A 23,972-nucleotide genomic window follows, 5' to 3' on the forward strand; every position below is an offset into this window, starting at 1 on the left:
TTACCCCAAGAGGACATGTATGCCTCCATGCCTCTATTACAGTTCTCCTACCTGGTATGATACCCATTCACCTCTTCTTTCCTTTCACACACACAAATTTCCATGTGACTAACTTCTGATGACTCGGGAAGGCTCAGTTCAAGTGCTACTTTCTTTCTAGGAGCTTTCCTTCCCATCCCTTCAAGTACAATCTAGTGCTGTCATTTATACTAGTGTCTCTCTACATTGATCACATGGCCACCTCTCTAACTGCTGTTAACTTCTTAAGGATGAGGCCATTTTCAGATTCATCTTTGTATTTCAATATCTAGAACAGTGATAAGCGCATACTAAATATTCAATTAATGTTGAATTCACAGTTGGTAGAGAAAGTTTTTTGAAAAGAAGAATTCTTTAGTGTCATAGCTATAATTTCTTCATGGGGCAAGGAGTAAATTGTGAGACTTTATATTTTTGTTTATATATTTTGTTGCTGTTATGTTATTATTTTTGTTTATAAAATGATAGATTTAGGGGTAGGTCCTAAGAAGGAAATATTCTGTATTGGTTGTTTTTTTTTTTATTTTTAATGAAAAAGAAAAAATCTTGAAGTTCAAGGAAAAAAGTATCTCCAGAGAGTTGAACATTTCCTTATCAAGCAACTTGTTGATTGACATCTCAAATTTAAGATATTTTATATAGGACTTTTCCAATGGGGCTCTGACTTCTCTACTTACCATACAACACGTTTAACATCAGGACATGTCATGAAGGGACTTAAGGATTATGAACACTACACAAAAACAAATTTGTTCTTTTCCTTTTTTTTTCTTTTTTTTCTTATAGTAAATACATGACTTATATTTCTTACCCTTTAAAGGCTTTAGAACTTAAGAATCTTCCAGCTGTGTTCCACTCTGGGAATGAACTACACAACAGAGACAAAAACAGATACCGAGATATTCTTCCATGTAAGCTAACAATGGTTTTAATTATTTTCCTATTTACATTTGTGAAAAGGTAAAAAGTGGGTTGTATGACTTTCAGTATTAGCCATTTTGACCTGTGACCATGATGAAGAGCTCTGGTAGCTAGCAGTGGATGACCTGGGCATATTCTTGAATATGCTAGAACATGATGAAGGTCAAGTCTTCTATCCCAGGTAAATCTTCTAGTCACTGTCACAGGGCTGTTTTCACAAGTCCTTCAACCTTGTTCTTATGTATTGCTACTTCTCAGGCCATGAACCATCTAAAACATAAAGTCTAATAGTCTGAGACATCTGCCACATTTGATACCCCAAGCCCTTACCACCTTCCCTGGCCATTTTGTTTAGACACACAAATACAATGGAACTATTTATATTCATTGTCCTGGACATTAAAGCTGTCAATCTACCCTCCAACAAGAGTCTGCCCTTTGATTGTTGCCAAAGGGTTACACATAGCTTTCCTGTGCTGGGTAAAGCTAGTGCTGCACCCCTCCCCACCCAGTTGCAGATTTGTCTGTCTCAGACCATCCACAGAGCAGAAACAAAACAACACCCTTTTACTCTTAGGCTGGAAATCTCATTTTTATGCCTCACATTCCTTTCAAAGTCAGAAATTTTCCAAATTAAATTACCATTTTTCTTCCTACAATGTGACCTTCCTCCTTTATTCTATATCTTATCTAGTTTAACCACTCATTTGTCCAAGCCAGAAAACTTCGAGTCACCTGCAGTATCCAAAATGGTCACAAAGTCCTTTTGCTTCTACCCTCTTAATACCTCTAGAGTCCTCCCCCATCTCTTGATTCCCACTGCTGCTAACTTAGATGGAGCCTGCTTTATCTCTCAGCTAGTCTCTGTCTTCTTCACTGCCTCCACTCCCATCTACTCACAGCAGCTACTGAAATGACTTCCCTAAAATGCGAATCAGATCACGTTACCCTCCTTTTAAAGCTCTTCTTTGGTTGTCTGCTACTATCATGGTAAAGTTCTTTAGCATGGCATAAATTTCACCTCTCTAGCTTCAGCTCTCCCACAGAACTTTTTTTGGTTTCTGGGATTCATCCTTGTCTTTCTCTTGTCCCCAAGCCTTTCAATCTGCAGTTCTTGCAAGAACCACCCACCCTCCCTTCTTTGCTGAGGTAATTCTTGCTGTCTTTCAGAGCTAGCTTGGCCAGACTTCCCTTATTTTCCTCAAAGCTAGGTTTGGTGTTTCTCCAGTAGTCTCATACTGTCTTGTGACTACCCTTTCCCACTTACTGAACTGTATTTTAATTATCTATTTACATTCCTGTGTCTCCTATTAGACTTGAGGTGGTTGTCATAAAAATCAGAGTAGAACACAGTGACTGCTATCATTGGATAAATACTTTCATGTTTAGTTGGTTCATTCAGATCTAAAATAACTTTATGGTTATAAAAGTAATAAGTACCTTCCCAAGATAGTTAAAATAATTTATTATGCTGTCTTCTGTGGGGAGAGTGTGCAGAAGTGCATTGATGAATATTTCTGAAATCAGGGTGATAAACCATTATTAGACAGTTTAAGAGATAATGCCAACAATTTGGTGCCACTCCGAGAGGTCAAAGGTCCCAATTATATAATTATATCTCTATCTCTACGTATAGGCCGTACCACATGTCAGGTTCTATGACTCCTGGCCCAATACTTTTTCTGTTACTTGTCTTTAAGTCAGGGTATTCTCAGAACTAACTAATAATGATAGTGACTTAGACTTCTAGTAGTTTTCCGCTTTTCAGAGCACATTTACGCATATCTCATTTAGTTCTTTCTACAATCACATGAGGAGGGCAGAGCAGATGTTAATATCTGAATTTAAGGATGCAAGTCAATAAGGAAAGGATAATCTTTCAACAGATAGTTCTGAACAACTGTATATTCGTATACCAAAAAATTAACTGTGACCCTTACCTCGCACCTTATATAAAAATTTACTCAAAGTAGATCATAGGCCTAAGTATAGGAGTTAAAACCATAAAACTTCTCAAGAAAACCAGAGAGAAAATTTTAATGTACTTGGATTTGGCAAAGTTTTTCTTAATAGGACACAAAAACCTTGAACTGTAAAAGAAAAAAACAAATTGGACTTCATCAAATAAAAAAAAATACCTATATTGCTCTTCAACACACTGTTATGGAAATTAAAGGCAAGCAACAGACTGGTAGAAAAATACATTCAAAACATTTATCTGACAAATGACTTGTATTTAGAATATAGAAAGAGTTCCTATAATTGATAAGAGGACAAATAGCCCAACATTAAGTGAGCAAAAGATTTGAGCAGCCACTTCACCAAAGAAGATATACGAGTGACAAATACATGAAAAGATGCTCAAATCATTAATCATTAGGAAAATGCAAATTAAAACTATAATAAGGTCTCATTTCATAACCCACTCTAATGGAAGAGAGTTTAACAGTTCCTTATAAAATTACACGTATACCTACCATATGACTCAGCATGTATTTGTGAAGGACTTAGATCAGTGCTGGGCACACTTAAACCTATTACAGAGGAGATTAGGAGTTTAGGACACTCAAAGGCACCAGGGATGCATGGGCACAGAGGGAATGTGAGGCCACGTGAGAACACAGCAAGAAGGTAGTCGGCTACAAGCCATGGAGAGAGGTGTTAGAAGAAACTAACCCTGCTGACCCCTTGATCTTGGCCTTCCAGCCTCTAGAACTGTGAAAATAAATTTCTGTTGTTTAAGTCACCCAGCCTGTTGTGTTTTGTTATGGGAGTCCTAGCAAACTAATGCACTGTATAATTCCATTTATATAAAATTCTAGAAAATTCAAACTAATTTGTATTGACATAAATTTGATCAGTGGCTGCCTTGAGGGCAGGAGTGGAGCAAGATGGATAGATTACAAAGGGACATGAGAACATTTTAGCAGTGTTGGAGATGTTCAATTATCTTTATTGTAATGATGGTTTCATGGGTGCACATGTGTGACAATTATACCTCAATGCACTGTTGAAAAAGGTGGTTTGTGAGTGCGAAAAGTATATTACACTTTTTATATTTTGTATAGTTTACCATTATAATATAGATAGCTAGAAAAATATAAGCTTTCTAAGGGAGAGATTCAACAAGCATCCATACATTAGCGAAGTCTCTGTTTCTATTACTATCACCACCGCCAATAATAATAATGGTAATAGTAGTAGCAATTGTTGTTTTTGTAATATCTTTATATGTATCCCGCACTAAGTCCTTCATAGGTAGTAACTCATCTAATCCTCACCACAACCCTATGATGTTGGTACTCTTAGTATCTTTGTTTTACTGAAAGGCTAAAATAAATGACTTTCCTGCACCTCAAATAGGAGACAGACTGGGATTCAAACCTAGGCTTACCCACTCTACAATAGCGCTTCTCTATATTAATTCTTTTTCCAGACTATTAATAGGTTTTCCTGTGAGTTATATTATTTTCTACTTCAAAAAATCATTCTTAGCACTTAAATGATCCATTCTCAGTCATTCTTTATGTAGCTATACAACTATATTTTGCAAGGCTTTTCGTTCTATACTGTTTCACTTTCTATCTTCCTTTAATCTGAGGTCTCTGTTCTGATTAATTAGTTGTTTGGTTAGAGATGGGCTAAGTAGTTAATGTGTTATCAAACTCTGCCTATCTGCAGCTATCTCCTGTTTTTAAATCCTGATAAATGAATCTTTGGTGATTTTAGGATTGTGAGATTTCAGTCCTCTTCTCTCAATTTTCTCTGGGTGTTACTCCACTGTCCTCCAGCTTGCAGTGTTTTAGATGAGAAATATAATGATAATCTGATTCTTATTCTTCTATAAGAAACATTTTTTTTTCATTCTGAAACCTTAAAACATTTTTTTTTTCCCCTGGAATTCAAGGAATGTTACCAGGTGTATTTCATTTCATCGGTCTTACCTACAACTTATAGAACCTTTTAATCTGCAGACTCAACCTTCTTTTGTAGGAAAGTTTCTTCAGTTATTTAGTAATTGCTCTTTCTCAATCTACTCTTTTTTCTTTTTCTGGAGCTCCTATGATTTATAGGGTTGGTCTCCTGAATCTATCTTCTAAGGCTTATACCTATTATCTATTTCTTTACTTCTGCCTCTTTGTAGTCTTTGCATGTACTTTTTCTTTCTCTCTCTAGTTTGTATTCTTATTTTCTTTCTTTCATTTGGTCTTCTAGGGAATTAATTTAAGTTTCAAGAAAGACCTTCCTCCTTCAGATCATCTACTAAAATTTTTAGCTTATATGATGATTTATTTTATGTGTCAACTTGGCTAGGCCACAGTACCCAGATATTGGTCAAACACTAGTCTCGATGTTGTTGTAAAGATATTTTTAGATTAACATTTAACCTGTAGACATTGAGTAAAGAAGATTCCCCTCCATAATACAGATGAGCTTCATTTAATCAGTTGAAGGCTTTAAGAGAAAAAATTTGAGGTCCCCCGAGGAAGAAGCTATTCTGTCTCCAGACTGCTTTTGGACTCAAGACTGCACCAGCAACTCTTCTCTGGATCTCTGACCTGACAGCCTGCCCTGCAAATTGCAGACTGGCTAGCCCCCATAGTAATGTGAGCCAATTCCTTAAAATAAATCTCTTTTACTGTGTATATATAGCCTATTGATTCTGTTTCCCTAGAGAACACTGACTAATACAAATTTTGGAACCAAGAGTGGTTCTAGAGGAATAGAATCTTGAGGATAGGTTTTATGAATTGGTTCCCTAATCTGACAAAATTTAAAGGCATTAATGACTTTATTTCTAGTAGTAAAGAGAGCACTGGTAATTCATGGTGTGATATGGCAATAGAGATACACAAAATCTCACCATTGGATATTCCTACTCAAATACTTATAAGAGGCAAGGTTCTAGATAACTGTGTATTTAATACCTTAGAGTATTTTTGTCAAACTAACAAGTATAATGAGATTGGCTGGTTGCCGCTAATTGCACTGGACAAAGTAGGGAAAGAAAGGGTTTCAAATTTCCGGCTCAAGCACCACATAAATGACCTAAAAGTTTTATGTCTGCCCTGAAAGAAACCCCTATCTCCTATAGTCATGGAGCTGAGACATCTGAAAATCTAACCCAGAGTCTTATGTGCAAATGGCTAAAATACAATGGAAATTGAATTCCCAACCTTGCAGGGTGTTTTCTGTTAAAGTGATGACATTGAGTGAGAAGGAATGTGATCCTGAAAATTGGAACAGAAACATATGGGAAGATCCTGGTGAAGATGCACACATCAAATCCCTAAACTCTGAAGAATCTTCTTTGCCAGTGCTACTGATACTGGCACTAATGTGACACTAATTTCAGGAGACCCAAAGCATCACTGTGGTCTACCAGTTAGTGGTGCTTATGGAGGTCAGATAATTAATGGAGTTTTAGCTCAGGTCCATTTCACAGTGGGTCCAGTGGGTGCTGACCCACTATGGTTATTTCTCCAGTTCTGGAATACATTATTGGACTAAATATACTCAGCAACTGGCAGCATCCCTACATTGGTTCCCTGACCTGTGGAGTGAGGGCTAATATGGCGGAAAAGGCCAAGTGGAAGCCACTAGATCTGATTCTACCTAGGAAAATAGTAAACTAAACGCAATCCTGCATTCTTGGAGAGAATACAGAGATTAGTGCCACCTTCAAGGACTTAAAGGATGCAGGGGTGGTGATTCCGACCACATCCCCACTCAACTCACCTGTTTGACCTATGCAGAAAACAGATTTTAGAGAATGACAGTGGATTATTGTAAGCTTAAGCAGGTGGTGACTCCAAGTGCAACTGCTGTACCAGATGCGATTTCATTGCTTTAGAAAATCAACACATCCCCTGGTGCCTGGTGTGTACCTGTTGATCTGGCTAATGCTTTCTCTCCATACCTGTTAGTAAAGACCAAAAGAAACAGTTTGCTTTCAGCTGGCAAGGTCAGTGGTACATCTTTACTGTTTTACCTCAGGGAAATATCAACTCTCCATCCCTATGTCATAGTTCACAGGGATCTTGATCACCTTTCCACTACTTAATATTATCACAGTGGTCCATTATATTGATGACATCATGCTGATTGAACCTAGTGAGCAAGAAGTAGCAACTGATTGCTCTAGACTTACAGGTAAGACATTTGTGTGTCAGAGAGTGGGAAATGAATCAAAAAATTCAGTGACCTTCTACTTCAGTGAAATTTCTAGAGGTCCAGTGGTGTGGGGCATGTCAGAATCATCCTTTCTAAGGTGAAGGATAAGATTTGCATCTGACCCCTTCTACAGCCAAAAGAGGCACAGTGCCTAGTGGTCCTCTTTGAACTTTGGAGACAACATATTCCTCATTTGGGTGTGCTACTCTGGCCCATTTACCAAGAGACTCAAAAGCTGCTAGTTTTGAGTGGGGCCCAGAACAAGAGAAAGCTCTGCCACAGGTCTAGGCTGCTGTGCAAGCTGCTTTGCCACTTGGGCCACAGGATCCAGTAGGTGCAATGTCAGTGGAAGGTAAGGATACTGTTTGGAGGCTTTGTCAGGCCCTTATAGATGAATCACAGCTCATGCCCATGGGATTTTGGAGTAAAGCCTTGCCAGTCTCTGTGTATAACTACTCTACTCTTGAGAGCTGTTCCTTTTGAGAAACAGCTTTTGACCTGCTACTGGGCCTTAGTAGAGGCTGAACACTTAACCATGAGCCTGAAAGTTGGGTGTGCACAGCAGCATTCCATCATCAAATGGAAGTGGTGTATACAAGGTCGGGCTTGAGCAGGCTCTGAAGGTACAAATAAGTTACATGAAGTGGCCAAAATGCCCATGGTCCCCTCTCCTGCTACATTACCTTCTCTTTCTCAGCCTGTACCTGTGGCTTCGTGACAAGTTCCCTATGATCAATTGACTGAGGAAGAGAAAACTGGGACCTGGTTTACAGATGGTTCTGCACCACACACAGGCACCACCTGGAAGTGGACAGCAGCTGCTCTACAATGCCGTTTTGGGGACATGCCTGAAGGAGAGTAGTGAAGGGAAATCTTCCCCGTTGGTAGAACTTTGAGCAGTGTGCTTGGTTGTTCATTTTGCTTGGAAGCAGAAATGGCCAGAGGTACAAATCTTTACTAATTCATGGCCTATAGCCAATTGTTTAGCTGGATGGTCAAGGACTTGGAAGAAACATAACTGGAAAATTGGTCACAAGGAAATCTGGGAGAGAGAAATGTGTATAGATCTCTCTGAAAGGGCCAAAAACATGAATATATTTGTATCCTTTGTGAATGCTCATCAAAGGGTGATTTAAGAAGAGGTTTTAATAATCAAGTGGATAGGATGACCTATTCTGTAGATACTGGTCAGCCTCTTTCCCAGCCACTCCTGTCATTACCCAGTGGATTTATGAACAAAGTAGACATGCTGGCAGGAATAGAAGCTATGCATGGGCTCCTCATCAACATGGACTTCCACTCACCAAGGCTGACCTTGCTATGGCCACTGCTGAGTGCCCGATCTGCCAGCAGCAGAGACCAACACTGAGGCCCCAGTATGGCGCCATTTCCCAGGGTGATCAGCCAGCTAGTTACTTGATGGCAGGTTGATTACATTGGACTGCTTCTGTCATAGAAAGAACGGTGCTTTTGTTCATAATAAAATAGACACTAGATATGGATTTGCCTTCCTCGCATACAAGCTTCTACCAGATCTACCATCTGGACCTGCAGGATGCCTTATCCACCATCATGGTAGTCCACACAGCCTTGCTTCTGATCAGGGAACTCACTTGGAGGCAAATTATTTGTGGCAGTGGGCTCATGATCATGTATTACTATCTCCTTTTTGAGGGGAACTTTTCTCCTATGACTACTTGAGTTATTTCTTTCTTGCTAAATACAGGCATACCTGGTTTTATAGCCCTATACTTTATTGTACTTTGCAGATACTGTATTTTTTACAAATTGAAAGTTTGTGGCAACCCTGTGTTGAGCACATTCTTCCAGCAGCATTGCCTCACTTCATGTCTCTGTGTCACATTTTGGTAATTTTCGCAATATGTCAAACTTTTTCATTATGATTATGTTTGTTATAGTGATATGATCAGTGATCTTTGATGTTACTGTTGTAAAAAGATTACAACTTGCTGCAGGCTCAGATGATGGTTAGCATTTTTTAACAGTAAAGTATTTTTTAATTAAAATACGTATATTGTTTTATAAACATAATGTTATTGCACATTTAGTAGACTACAGTATAGTGTAAACATAACTTTTATATGCACTGGGGAACAAAAAAATTCATGTGACTCGCTTATTGCGATAGTACCTTTATTGTGGTGGTCCGGAACCAAACCCACTATATCTCTGAGGTATGCCTGTGTTCCATAGTTTGTTTCTGAAATTCCTTCCTTTTATATGCTCTGCATCCTTTAGTATTTTAATAATTATTGTCATTTTTTTCACTTTTTTTTTTTTTTTTTTGAGTTCTGGGAAAATTCCTTAAGCTGGTTTTCTAAATCACTAATTTGTTTTTCTGTTCGCTTCTCATTTTAGGGGTTTTAATTGAGTAATTGTGGTTTTTATTTGAAAGCAAGCTTTTATTACTTTAGATTGTTTCATTTTTACATGTTAAATCTCCCTTTTGAAAATAAAAAAATTACTTTCTTCTGCAAAATGGTACATATTCACTATAAAAATTTAGATAATAAAATAGTCACTGCTAGCATTTTGATGAATACTTGCCAGGTTTTTCAATCATATGTTTATATATGATATATATGTATACATACAGATATATGATGAAAGATCTCACTTTAATGCTCTTTTACCTCCTTTATAATTTAATAATATAACAAATTTATGTCAATAAACAGATATACATCATTCTTTTAAATAATAAAATAATGTTTGCTCAAATTTCATTTAAAATACAAATAGGAGTTTTTAAAGTATTCTTCCCTCTTATAGAAAGGAAGACATTTGCTGTGATTTCTCAGAATGATATACTTTTGTGAAGTACTAGATATCTTTATATATCTAGTGATTGTTTTTTCTACTTATTCATATTTACAAGGAGAGATTTATGTTTGCTATTTTGGAATTTGAGAAAGGTTCTGTCAGAAATTGTGTAAGCCCTCTTCAGTGATCTTGGTCATAGTGTTTTTGGGAGATAAGTGGGTCACATGACCTTGAGTAATGGAGAGGAACTATTGGTGAGACCACTGCATGGCAGGGAAGGACCCTCCTTTTATTCTCTCTGTGGGAGCAGTGGTGGAACCAGAGCTCCAGATGTCTGTGTAAAGTGAAGAGAGTTCCTGGGCCAGTGGAGTTTATTAGTGAGCCAAGTAGTTGGATTTTCCCCTCTCCTATTTGTTATAATAGTCCATGTTGGACGAGTCCCATGTTACTTGGAGCAAATCCCCTTTGTAGCATCGTTTTGACACAATACCTTTGATTAGCATGCCACTTCACCACGTGAAGGCTGGGAATGGACATAAAAGATGGCTGCCTTGTGTGTGGGGCATTGGTAGAATTACAGTAATCCTAGGATTTGTGTCTGCTCAAGTACCCCAATCTTTTTTTTTTTTTTTTTTTTCTCCCTTTTGGCCCTACTGCCCTGGGCTTGCAAGTTCTCCGGATTTGTAGGAGAATGTCATTCACTCACTTGCTCCCTCAGAGGCCTACTCCTTTGCTGTGTTCAGTCATAGGCTAGGAGGTACCTCCCTTGGCCTATTCCTACCTGTGCCATATGTAACAGAAATCTCTCAGAATGTCTGGATACCAATGGCATCCTTCTCTGTTCAGAAACTGATTTTTTAAAAAACTACCTTAACCTAATTGTATATTTCTTAGGTCACGCCAGTAGGTTTTGGGGAGGGAAGAATTTAAATTCATGGACTGAAATAACCCTTTGAAAAGAAACTCCCATGCCATCTTCTCTATTGGTCAAAGAGATAAATGGATTTACCTGTGTGAAAGGGTTTCATGAAATCTGGGTGTATTGCATCTCCTGCTTTTCCTTTGTCTACCCTATGTTTCTGTGTTTGTAATAGATGATGCAACACGTGTTCCTCTTGGAGAAAACAAGGACTACATCAATGCTAGTTATATTAAAATAGTCAGTTCTGGAAAAGAGTATTATTATATTGCTACCCAAGGACCACTGCCAACTACCACAAATGACTTTTGGCAAATGGTTCTGGAAAATAACTAATGTTATTGTCATGATAACCAGAGAGGTAGAAGGTGGAGTTATCAAATGCCACCATTACTGGCCTGTTTCTATGAAGAAACCTTTGGAACTGAAAAATTGTCATATCTTCCTGGAGAACTACCAGATACTTCAATATTTCGTCATTCGAATATTTCAAGTTGTCAAGAAGTCCGTAAGTTAAAAAAAATCAGTGTTAGATATATATTTCATTATATAAGCACACGTGTCAGGATGAGAAGTTAGGAGTAAGATGGGACATAGCTGGGGATGCTTTTTAAAGTAACTTGTTTTTACTTCTCCCTGGTACCAGAAACTAAGACAACAACACTTCTACTTCTGCCTAACCAAACTCTGACTGGAGAGATGAAAAAATTGAAAAGGGGAGTTAGGGCGGTTGAGAGTGAGTGTTGGAAGTTGCCTAATCCTGGGATGTACTTCGGCTGCTTCTGCTGAGAGTGACAGATATGTGTGGAGTCCTTAAGATCTCCTGATAATCACTGTGCCAGGCACTGTTGCTCCTTACTGAGTAGCAAAGAGTGTGGCGAGCTCACTGGTACCTCCAGTTAACTGTGCTCAATGAATGTGGTAATATTGAGATTTGTATGGGGTGCTTTGGGAGCTCAGAAGGGAAGTACTTAGCTCTCCTTGGGCTTGAGGGGAAGATTTGCTAGAGAAGGTGACATCTGGATTGAGAATCACCCAAATGAGAAAGCTGGAAAGAGGAAGTAGATGATCAAGGTATAAAATAGCATGGGATGTGTATAGAGAGATACAAGTAGTTAAGTGTTTCTGGAATGTAAAAGTTCAATGCCAGGGAGTAATGAGAGGTGAGATGAGGCTATAGAAAATAAGTAGAGAAAGCCAGAACATGAAATGTCTTGGATTTCAGCTAAGGAACATGAATTTCATTATGAAGATAATTGGGAGACATTGAACAATTTTAGTAAGAAGGTCCATGATCAACTAGGGCAGTTAACAATTAGATAGAAAGCAAAGACTTTGGTGTTTTTCAGATAAAATTGGCAGACTTTATGTGACTTATGACTTGTGACTTATAAGGAGTGTTCAAAAATAATGCTGTCAAATGCGATAGCCACATTTGGCTATTTTATATTTAAATTATTTAAACTTACATAAAATAACAAATTCAGTTCCTCATTTGTAGTATCCACACTTCTAGTATTTAATCACATGTTACTAGTGGCTACCATATGGGCAGCAAAGATACAGAGCATTTGCATCATTGTAGAAAGTTCTATTGGGAAGTATTGGTCTAGAATAATTCATAGAATAATTCATTTCTTGCTCTAACAGACTCAGAAAGTAGAAAAGGAATGATTTATAGGAGAAAGTGATGTTACATTGCTCTAAGTGGATTTGATTAGCAGGTAGGTGATACATGTGTTCTATAGGAGTGAAGGGGATGGGAGTTAAACTGGAAACTTGAAAAGAGTGATGAGATTTGGAGTCATCATCAGAGAAGTTGATTGGAGCACAGGAATGATCAGGAAAAGGGTTGCTGGAGGTGCTGAGGTTGGAACCCATAATTTTCAATAATAGTAAAATATGCAACTATGTGATTAATTTTTTCCTAACCATGGGATTCCTGACCACAGGTTATGAGACTTACCCAGGGAGGGATGTTGCTTAGTATATGTGGCAGGATTCAAAGGATGAAAGGAGTTGACAGTTTGGTAAGAGAATGATTTAGATAATCAGCTATGAAGTCTAAATTTAGGGAGAAGGATGGAATCAGGGGCTAGGAGGAAATGGAGGACAACAAGGACAGGAGAGCTCTATTTAGTCACATTGTTAGAGTTGAAGTGAGGCACAAATGAGGTGGTAGAATAAGAGCTTCTGCTCAGAAAATGATGTTGGAATCTAAGAACTGGAAGATTTTTGATATTGGACATTATAGGTGATGGTGAGTCCAAGGAGTGATCACATTGTGAGGACTAGAAGAAAAAAATGGTCTCCTCTGCAAGAGAGAAATAAAAATGTGAGGTTAGGGTGTCTGTTTGGCTGTTGAGATCCCAAATTTGCCCAGTCAGAATCTGTGGTAGGGTGATAGTGATAAGAAGGTGAAGCTAAGAGGTATGAAACTCAAAAGGAAGAGAGGTTTTTGTACAAAGAGAAGGAATAATGAATTGGAAATAGCATTGGGCAGCAAGGGGTATGCAACCTAATCTCTAGGCTCTGTGGTACCTGGAGTACAGGAAAATAGGTGGCCTTGATTAGAGAGGGCTGCAGAGTGCAGTGCCCATGGGAGGCAAGGCCAGGAAGTGGAAGAAGCATTTAGGAAAGTGATGATGGTTTCCACGAGTTTACTGTGGGATGGGGGCCTGAGTGCAAAGGGAGATGTTGAAGAGATAGAGAAGTGGGGAGGGAGGGGAAAAGATAGAATTGAAGAGCATGAGGATCGGAGCATAGAGTGGTGTGACCAAGGAGGCCAAGAATAGTAATAATGGCGGACATTGATGGAGAGCTTGCTGGCTGTGTGCTAGGCCCTGTGCTTGCTCTGTACACCTGAGGATTTGCCTGATCCTTCACTCTCCTAAGACTTGTTGATTCCCTCCTATTAACCAAGTATTGTGCCAGATGCTGGAGATAGAAAACAGACACAGTCTCAACTCTTAGAGTGCTTACAGTCTAGTGGGGAAGGAAAACACCAGTTTTAAATGACGTGTGATACATGCTATGGCAGGAGAAGGACAGCATGCTTGGAGAATATAGGCCATTTGGGAGGCCCAGAGGAATGATCTGTCTGCAAGGATTCAAATGCCTGGTTCCACCTGTGCACCCTTGACAAGGGCGTCTAGGATGGTGACCTTTGGGCTGAGGCCCACAAGCCTCAAAACCATGGGGTTGCTGTTTGGAGAATCTGCATCATAGCACTGTGTCAGGAAACCAGTGAGGCCCACCTTTGTGCAGGTTCTCAGTGGTCAACAGTGCATGAAAGATTTAATCCCTAAAATATGTGATGGAGTGAGAGCTATCCTCAATTTGGTGCCTTCACAAGATTTTCAAGTATCGTTTTCCTCATCCAATTTCATGTACCGATGATTCAAAATTGAGGTTTTCTTTTTGGAACTTAGGAAAATTGTATTTCTATTTGGAACGTAGAAAAAAGTGGTGCATTAGGGAGAAGCAGAGGAGCAGTGAGAAACCCTTCCTGAGTTTTTTCACGAGGGTGCCCAGTGAAGTAAAATGAGGGCTCCACATTGGGGAAAGGGTGAACCCTCTGGAAAGGATGATCAGTAAACTCAAAGTGCTTTATCTGTCAACACTGAGGAGAGTTCCATGGCTCCACTTTCAGGGGGTTCAGCACAAGAGTGGGGACCAAAGTCTACTCACATGGTCATTAACTGCCCTGTCCACATCACCAGAGGAGGTTGTCCCCCACCAAATCCCGGTTAAGCAACTTGACAGCACTTACTGTTTTAATTAAATCTAGTATCATAATATTTAAGCCAAGATAGATTGCTTTTCTATCTTATTCCTAACATGTTAGCTCATCTTTCATCCTAAGTGTTTTGGATTCTTGGTTTGTTTGGACTCTTCTACATTCTCATGGTACAGAAGAAAGATGGTAGAGTTAGATTTGGGAGGACTACATTATTGTCCCAGCTCTAAACATATGAGCCTTCTGACCTAGCATACATCTATCAGTCAATCAAATTCTTACTTTTTCATCTGTAACCTGAGGATATCACAGTGCTTGCCTCCCCAGGGTTGATGTGAGGATTAAATGAGATAATGTGTGTGAAGTCCTTAGCACAGTACCTGGCACAGAGTAAGGGCTAAATTCCTGTCACCTGTTAGTATTTTTATTTTTATTATCCTATTACCATATAGCAATTATTATTAACTATTTCTGGCATATTAGAAATTAAAAGAAGATCTCTACTATAAGACGTTGATAAACCTCTCCTCTCTCTCTGCCTTCCTCTCTCTCCCTCCCTCCTTCTCTCTCTTTCCCTTTCTCCCTCTCTCCCTCCCCACCCCACCCCCACAGACAGGAGCTAGTCACTTTGTAAAACACTTGCAGTTCACCAAGTGGCCAGACCATGGCACTCCTGCCTCAGCAGAAGGTTTTATAAAGTATGTTCGTTATGTGAGGAAGAGCCACCTTACAGGAACCATCATTGTTCACTGCAGTGCTGGCGCTGGCCGGACAGGGGTGTTCCTATGTGTGGATGTTGTGTTCTGTGCCATTGAAAAGAACTTTTCAGTAAGTGTGTGAATTAAGCAGATAAACTGATGCTGTTAGTAAACACTATACTTTTAACAGCCTTCTAATAGCTGAAGACTGATATTTGGCCTTCAAGAGCAACTGAGTAAATAGAGAGCCTGTGAGCTTTGGATACCTGCTTCTCGCTTAACTGCTGCAGGTTCTTGGAGGTGGTTGTGAGGATTAAAGTACACAATGCAAATGAATGGCTTCGGACAGTGTCTGGAGCGTGGTAGGTGCATCGTAAACATGAGTTCATTTTCCTTTTCTTTCCCTCCACCCACACATACAGTTTTTAGAATCTTGTTAGAGAATGTTGATGATGTGTGCCTATTTTTAATGAACAGAAATACATGCATGTGAGCACATTGGGAAAAAAAAGTAGACTTCAGAGTTAATGAGAGGTCCCTGGGTTTGACTGCCAGTTTTGCCACACATTTTAGATTTTGGTGACTTTCTGCAAATTGCTCATCTTCTCTGAAACTTAGTTTTCTCATATGTAAAATAAGGATAATAATATTGTTGGGTTTGAGTCAACCATTAACAATTCTTTATTTTCCTCCTAAATTTGGAACCAGCTAAGGGATAAACACAAGAATTAGACATATGGTGATTCTACTATGATCTTTATTACTGATTAATTAGGGAATGGGACTTTAGATCTGTGCCCCAAAAGGCCTACTTTTACTGAACTGCTTTCCTGTGCTGCAGAAGTGAGGAGGGGAAGACATTTGTTTAGTTAGCAGGCACTGTGGGGTGGGGGGGAAAGCGGCTCTCACCATGCCCACAAGGAATATGAAAATCCACACCTCAGTCATAAGATAACAGGGGCTACGAGGCATTTTTCCTGGTAGGCAAATTTTGCAGAGTTATCTTGTTATCAGAACAAATGTTAAATCTCTGCTCTCTTAGGCATTATGTAGTTATACCCCAACAGTGACAAACTCTCCCTTGTGATAGCAAATTGGCTGCATGGGTTCTACAACTCTCCATTCTAAGGTAGTATTACGTCGGGGGTAGAAAAATGTCCTCTCCCAGAAACTCCCTGGAGGACAGAGGGAGTTTCTTTTTCTCAGAAGCTTGAGACAGTATCTCCTAGCATTTCACTGTTTCCGCTTCAGTTATAGCCCTTTCCCTAAACTGATCACTGTGGGAGATGCTGGTCCATTAAGGTCTGTCAGGACTACTCCAGGCCATACGGCTGAGAATGAGAGAGGAATGGTTTTCCAAAGCAAACTGAGAGTTTTGTTTTGTTGTTTTTAACAAAGAATGAATATAAACTGGGTGGTAAAAAAATGACAAATGTCCCAAAAATGCTGAAAATTTAAGTAGTATGAATCTGTTACCTGTTCCTATAATTAATGTTGTTTTATCCTTTTAACAGAAAACGCATTAGCATAATTTTTATTTTATATATTCTTCATCATAATTAATTTGTTTATATTTGTTCTTATTTTATATTTCTTATAGAAACTGTAACAACTATAAGTATTGTATTTTGTGATTCTGAGGAGCACTTTTTTCCCCCAACATTATACCTTCTTTAAACTCAAAATGTGTTTTATGATAAGTCATCTGTCAGCTTAATTGACAGTGTTTTTCTTAGCAGTATGTAAAATAGTGATGTATTTTACAATTAAGGATGCTTAGATTCGATGGAAAATAGTGGTTCAAGAAAAGGAAATGCATCCATTGTTGCCTTATTGGCTTTTCATAGAGCCTTGAACTGTCAAATGTTCTTACTTATGCCCCTCTCTACTCTTTTCAGAAATTTTGTCCACCAGAGCTACTCAAAGTATGGTCTTGGACCAGCAACAATCTGTGTTATTTGCAGAAAGATAAGTTTTCTGAAATTGAGAGTAAGCATTTAGAAACTTTCAAAGCAGTTTGATATATTGCTGTGACATCCAAGAGCATGACAGTGGATTGGCCTTGGTGAACAGGATGTAGACCAGTTTGTGCGTTGTGGAAATCACACAGGGAGTCTTACATGCTGCAAGCTGTATACCAGCCGTGTGTGGCTGACATTTTAAGATTAGTTTATCAATTATAACTCTAAAGGATATGAAAATCTGAGAATATGTAACCATTTATTTCTTTTTATTGTTATTTTATAGTCGTTTTTATTTTTAAGTAAGCCTGCTTAAAAATCCTTAAAACATTGGGAGCAAACTGGCTCTTCTCTTGCCAACACTGATATTGCTCTGTAGTTGAAACATTCTCGATAGAACTTTCCCCTCTAACAGTTGTTAATTATGTTACCATATTATCACATAATGAAGTGAGTAATCCAAAATTTAACACATTAACCTTTACGAAATCAAAAATTCTTACCACATCACTAAACACACTGTCCAGTTCATCTGGCAGGGTTCTTTTTTTTTTTTTTTTTTTTGGTAGCAAGACTTTCTTGATGAAGCAGTGTGTTGGTTTATCTTTTGGGATAAATTCTTTAATCTGTATAACTACCTCAGACTTGTTTTGTTGTCATTGCAGCTCTACTACCAGAACATAATCCTACACAAAACTTAAGCTCCAAATTACATTTGATGACAATGTAGTACTATGCATTTTTATGCAGTTTAAGGCTAGTTAGTTGTGTTTATCACTAATCAAACTGAGAAAAGGAAGAATTCTTCCTTCTTATCACATCACTTTCAAATCAAACATATACTGAATCACTATGTTAGCAATAGCTGTGCAGTCAGTAAGTTGCAATGGTGAATACTTTGCTACTTTTGTTTCCTGAGTTGTTACCACTTTGCATCACTAGCCAGTCCCTGAATTCGTCAAGCTGTGGCTTCATTAGAAAATGGTACTTTATCTTTTTTTGCCACACCTTCAGCCCAGATTTTCAGTAAAGCACCTTCAGTACAGTCTGTCACCATTATCTGGCAATCGTGTAAGGGTTTTTAGTCTTAGCAATTCTAAGTGCTATTTTGTAAGTCTGCAGAGTATTAATGTTACATGTGAAATGTTGAACATGAGCTTTTTATTTTAGTATTCTTTAAAATAATTCTTTTGTCTTGGAACTTATTTCTTTTGTTCTGTAAGTGACAAGTACATTTTAATGGTTTCTTTGCTTTGTTAGCCAGTACATCTTTGCAATTAATACAAGTGTGGTTTTAGCAATTCACAATTAATAATGGCTATAAAACTCAATGTATGAGGAATCATAATGCTAGGTAAAATTAACATGATGAACTCTTTTGGTCTTCATTTCTTTGTAGTTACTTCCACTATTATCATTTGGTTAACCACTATAGCTATATTCAGAAAAGCTGTGCCTTTTCTTGTCAGGACAATCCAGTGCAGCAGCTTTTGCCATCAGTAAATTAAGGTTAAAAATGAACAATACAAATATATTTTCATAATTTGCCTAATCTTAAGTTACAAATTAACAGACTTTCAAGAAACAATGGTTTTTAAATTCATTGAAGTTCCATTTTATCAATATTTCCTTTTATGGATCATGCTTTTGGTGTCAAGTTTAAGAACTCCTCACCTAGCCTAAAGAATTTTTAGGTCCTAAAGAATTTTTCCTATGTCCTTTTCTAAAGTTCTGTAGTTTTATGTTTTACATTTAAGTCCATAGTCCATTTTGAGTTAAATTTTTTATAAGGGGCAAAGTTTAAGTCAAGGTTCACTTGCTATTCTTCCTCCACTGAATTGTTTTTACACCTTTGTCAGAAATCATTGGGAATATTTGTATGGGGCCTATTTCTAGTTCTATATTCTGTTTCATTGATCTATGTGTCTATCCTTTCGCCATTATCACACTTTGGATTCCTGTAGCTATATAGGAAGTCTTAATATCAGGGAGAGTGATTCCTTCTCTTGCAAAATTGTTTTAACCATTATAGGTCTGTGCCTTTCCATATAAATTTTAAAATTAGCTTGTCTATGTTTACAAAAAAGCTTGAGGGATTTTGATAGGATGAATTGACATTTTTACTATGTTGGATCTTCCAATATGAATGTGGTATGTCTCTCAATTTATTTAGGTCTTCTTTGATTTCTTTCATCAGCATTTTGTCATTTTCAGCATATGGCTTCTGTACATGTTTTGTTAGATTTATTTTATTTCATTTTCTTTGAAGCAGTTGTAAATGGTATTGTGTTTTTACTACCATGTTCATTGTGTGTACACGTATGTACAAATGCAGTTGAGTTTTGTGTTTTTAAAAAATATTTATTTACTTATGTGGTTGTGCCAGGTCTTAGTTACGGCACGTGGGCTCCTTAGTTGTGGCAGGTGGGCTCCTTAGTTGTGGCATATGAACTCTTAGTTGCAGGATGCATGTGGGATCTAGTTCCCTGACCAGGAATTGAACCTGGGCCCCCTGCATTGGGAGTGTGGAGTCTTAACCACTGCACCACCAGGGAAGTCCCCAAATGCAGCTGATTTTTGCACGTTGATCTTGTATCCTATGATCTTGTTGAACTCACTTATTAGTTCTAAGAGGTTTTTTGGTCCTGTTTTGTTTTGTTTTCAGATTCCTTGGGATTTTCTGCATAGACAGTCATTCCATCTGCAAGTAGGGACACACTTACCTCTTCCTTTCCAATTCATTTGCCTCATATTTCTTTTTTCTGGTCTTATTGCGCTACCTAGAACTTCAAGTGCATTGAAAACAGGTGGTGAGAGCAGACATTCTTGCCATCACTAATATTAGGGGGAAAGCAAATTAAAATTATTTGTTCTATGAAAGATGCTATGAAGTGGATGAAAAGACAAGCTACAGACTTGGAGAAACTGTTTGCAATCCACATATCCAACAAAGGTCTCACATCTAGAGTATATAAAGAACCCTCAAAACTCAATAGTAAAATAAATAAATAAATAAATAGGCAAGTAATTCAGTTAGAAAATGGGTAAAAGACATGACATTTCAACAATGAGGATGTATTGATGATAAATAAGCACATGAAAAGATGCTCAGCTTCATTAACCTTTAGGGAAGTAAAATTAAAACCATGATATTGAGCTGCATGAGCTGCTTGTATATTTTGGAGATTAATCCTTTGTCAGTTGCTTCATTTGCAAATACTTTCTCCCATTCTGAGGGTTGTCTTTTCGTCTTGTTTATGGTTTCCTTTGCTGTGCAAAATCTTTTAAGTTTCATTAGGTCCCATTTGTTTATTTTTGTTTTTATTTCCATTTCTCTAGGAGGTGGGTCAAAAAGGATCTTGCTGTGATTTATGTCATAGAGTGTTCTGCCTATGTTTTCCTCTAAGAGTTTGATAGTGTCTGGCCTTACATTTAGGTCTTTAATCCATTTTGAGTTTATTTTTGTGTATGGTGTTAGGGAGTGTTCTAATTTCATTCTTTTACATGTAGCTGTCCAGTTTTCCCAGCACCACTTACTGAAGAGGCTGTCTTTTCTCCACTGCATATTCTTGCCTCCTTTATAAAAGATAAAGTGACCATATGTGCGTGGGTTTATCTCTGGGCTTTCTATCCTGTTCCATTGATCTATATTTCTGTTTTTGTGCCAGTACCATACTGTCTTGATTACTGTAGCTCTGTAGTATAGTCTGAAGTAAGGGAGCCTGATTCCTACAGCTCTGTTTTTCTTTCTCAAGATTGCTTTGGCTATTCGGGGTCTTTTGTGACAAAGGATTAATCTCCAAAATTTACAAGCAGCTCATGCAGCTCAATATCAAAAAAACAAACAACCCAATCCAAAAATGGGCAGAAGACCTAAATAGACATTTCTCCAAAGAAGATATACAGGTTGCCAACAAACACATGAAAGAATGCTCAACATCTTTAATCATTAGAGAAATGCAAATCAAAACTACAATGAGATATCATCTCACACCGGTCAGAATGGCCATCATCAAAAAATCTACAAACAATAAATGCTGGAGAGGGTGTGGAGAAAAGGGACCCCACTTGCACTGTTGGTGGGAATGTAAATTGATACAGCCACTATGGAGAACAGTATGGAGGTTCCTTAAAAAACTAAAAATAGAACTACCATACGACCCAGCAATCCCACTCCTGGGCATATACCCTGAGAAAACCATAATTCAAAAAGAGTCATGTACCACAATGTTCATTGCAGCTCTATTTACAGTAGCCAGGACATGGAAGCAACCTAAGTGTCCATCGACAGATGAATGGATAAAGAAGATGTGGCACATATATACAGTGGAATATTACTTAGCCATAAAAAGTAACGAAATTGAGTTATTTTTAGTGAGGTGGATGGACCTAGAGTCTGTCATACAGAGTGAAGTAAGTCAGAAAGAGAAAAACAAATACCGTATGCTAACACATATATATGGAATCTTAAAAAAAAAAAAAAAAAAGAGTCATGAAGAACCTAGTGGCAAGATGGGAATAAAGACACAGACCTACTAGAGAATGAACTTGAGGATACGGGGAGGGGGAAGGGTAAGCTGGGACAAAGTGAGAGAGTGGCATGGACATATATACACTACCAAACGTAAAATAGATAGCTAGTGGGAAGCAGCCGCATAGCACAGGGAAATCAGCTTGGTGCTTTGTGACCACCTAGAGGGGTGGGATAGGGAGGGTGGGAGGGAGGGAGATGCAAGAGGGAAGAGATATGGGGACATATGTATATGTATAACTGATTCACTTTGTTATAAAGCAGAAACTAACATACCATTGTAAAGCAATTATACTCCAATAAAGATGTTAAAAAAAAACCATGATAAAATATCACTAGACATCCATCAGAAAGGCTAATATAAAAAATAATGACATCACCAAATGCTGCTGAAGGTTTGAAAAAACTAGATTACTCATATGTTGCTTATAGGAATGAATGTAAAATGGTATATCCAGTCTGGAAAATAGTTTAAAATTTTCTTTAAAAAAAACAAAAGCAGAACTAAACTAAACTTACCATATAACCTTAGCAATAACACTTGGGTATTTATTCCATAGAAATGAAAACTTATGTTCGCACAAAAACCTGTATGTAAGTGTTCATAGCAGATCTATTTATAATAGCCAAAAACTGGGAAACAACCTAGATGTTCTTCAACAAGTTTAATGGTTAAAAAAATTGGTACCTGTCCATACTGTGGAATACTATTTAGCAATAAAAAGGAATGAACTACTGAAATGCTCAATTTGGATGAAACTTGAGGCAATTAGACTAAATGAAAAAAAAGTTAGTCTCGAAAAGTTAGATATTACATGATTCCATTATGTAATCCCCTTGAAATAACAAAACTATAGAGATGGAGAACAGATTACTGGTTGCCAAGGGTTGAGGGTTGGGGTGGGTGGGTAGTTCTGATGGATAACAGGAGGAAGTCTTGTGGTGGAACTGTTATGCACCTTGATCGTGGTTGCAGTTGCATGAATTTTCACATGTGATAATATTTTATAGAACTATACATACTCACACATACACGCCCACTCTCACAAATGATTGCATGTTAAACTGGCAAAATCTGAATAAGCTCTGTAGATTGTGCCAATGTCAATTTTTTGGTTTTGATATTATACTCTAGTTGTAGAGGATGGTATAATTGGGAGAAACTAGGTGAAGGATACACAGACTCTCTCTGTACATTTTTTGCAACTTACTATGTATCTATAATTATTTCAATATAAAAATTTTTAAAGGCTTAATTAACATTTTAAATTATTATAGAAATGACATTATATAAATAAAGGAATGCTTATATTTTCTCTGATTTTTATGTACTTTTGGATTATAGTTGACAGTTGACAAACCTTAAATTTCTTGTGGTCTTGCTGCACATGACTTGTCCTCAGCTTACACCACATGTGACTTTTCAGGCAAGTTCAGGAACACCTGAGCTGGTCTATATCTTGTTCCACTGATGAGGCTGCTCGATGTTACACCACTGTCAGATTGCCATAAGAGTTTCTAAACACTTATTACCAGTTTCTGGACTCATCTCATTGTGGTCTAGCAACAGCCCTTTGCAGACCTGCACCAGCTTAGTGACCACACTGGGTAGTGCTGGTCTCCGTGCACAGGTGCAGAATCTGGTGTTGGGCCAACTGTTGCTCGGGGTCTCCATTTGAGTTGAGAGGGCTCTTTATATAAGAAACAGCTGTGTTACTGTTGTGGCCAGAAAGTCTTCTATGCTTCAGACTTCTGCAGAATCACAGTGCTGCTTTAAGTTCTCCCTTCTGAGAACAGAAAAGTATACACAGGGGCAAATTTGTTGTTATTTCTTTTGGAGAACATTTTTTATTATAAATGATTACTTCCTGCTTTTTCCTGGAAACCCATTTAAACAAGTCTTCCTTATCCATTAGACAAGGTTAAACATAGTACATTTTCTTATGACTGAAAATGAGAACTTTCTGGTTAAATCTTGAGATATCTTTTACTGGAAAGAAGTATGAAAAAAAAAAAGAAGTATGGCGTACTCCTTTGGCATCTGTGGGTTTTGTGTTTTCCCCCTCTATGGATAATACAAAATTACTGTCATCCTGTTACAGTTCAACACCATGAATATAGTGGGCCAAATGAGAGAACAACGTTATGGAATGATCCAAACAAAGGTAAGTCTCACCACATAAATTCTAATAAGAACAATAATGAA

At 37.9% G+C, this 23,972-nt stretch overlaps 1 protein-coding gene across 1 annotated transcript in view; it reads left to right on the plus strand.

Annotated features, from left to right (window-relative positions):
* Positions 1 to 23,972, plus strand: part of PTPN20 (protein tyrosine phosphatase non-receptor type 20) — a 95,265-nt gene that overhangs the window by 60,959 nt on the left and 10,334 nt on the right. Inside the window, 5 exon segments of the mRNA XM_082425478.1 lie at positions 860 to 950; positions 11,013 to 11,169; positions 11,171 to 11,345; positions 15,189 to 15,404; positions 23,869 to 23,931. Of these exon segments, the coding sequence (XP_082281604.1) occupies positions 860 to 950; positions 11,013 to 11,169; positions 11,171 to 11,345; positions 15,189 to 15,404; positions 23,869 to 23,931 (702 nt within the window).

Source organism: Balaenoptera physalus, assembly GCF_965194825.1.
Source record: "Balaenoptera physalus genome assembly, chromosome: 14".
Lineage (NCBI taxonomy): Eukaryota > Metazoa > Chordata > Mammalia > Artiodactyla > Balaenopteridae > Balaenoptera > Balaenoptera physalus.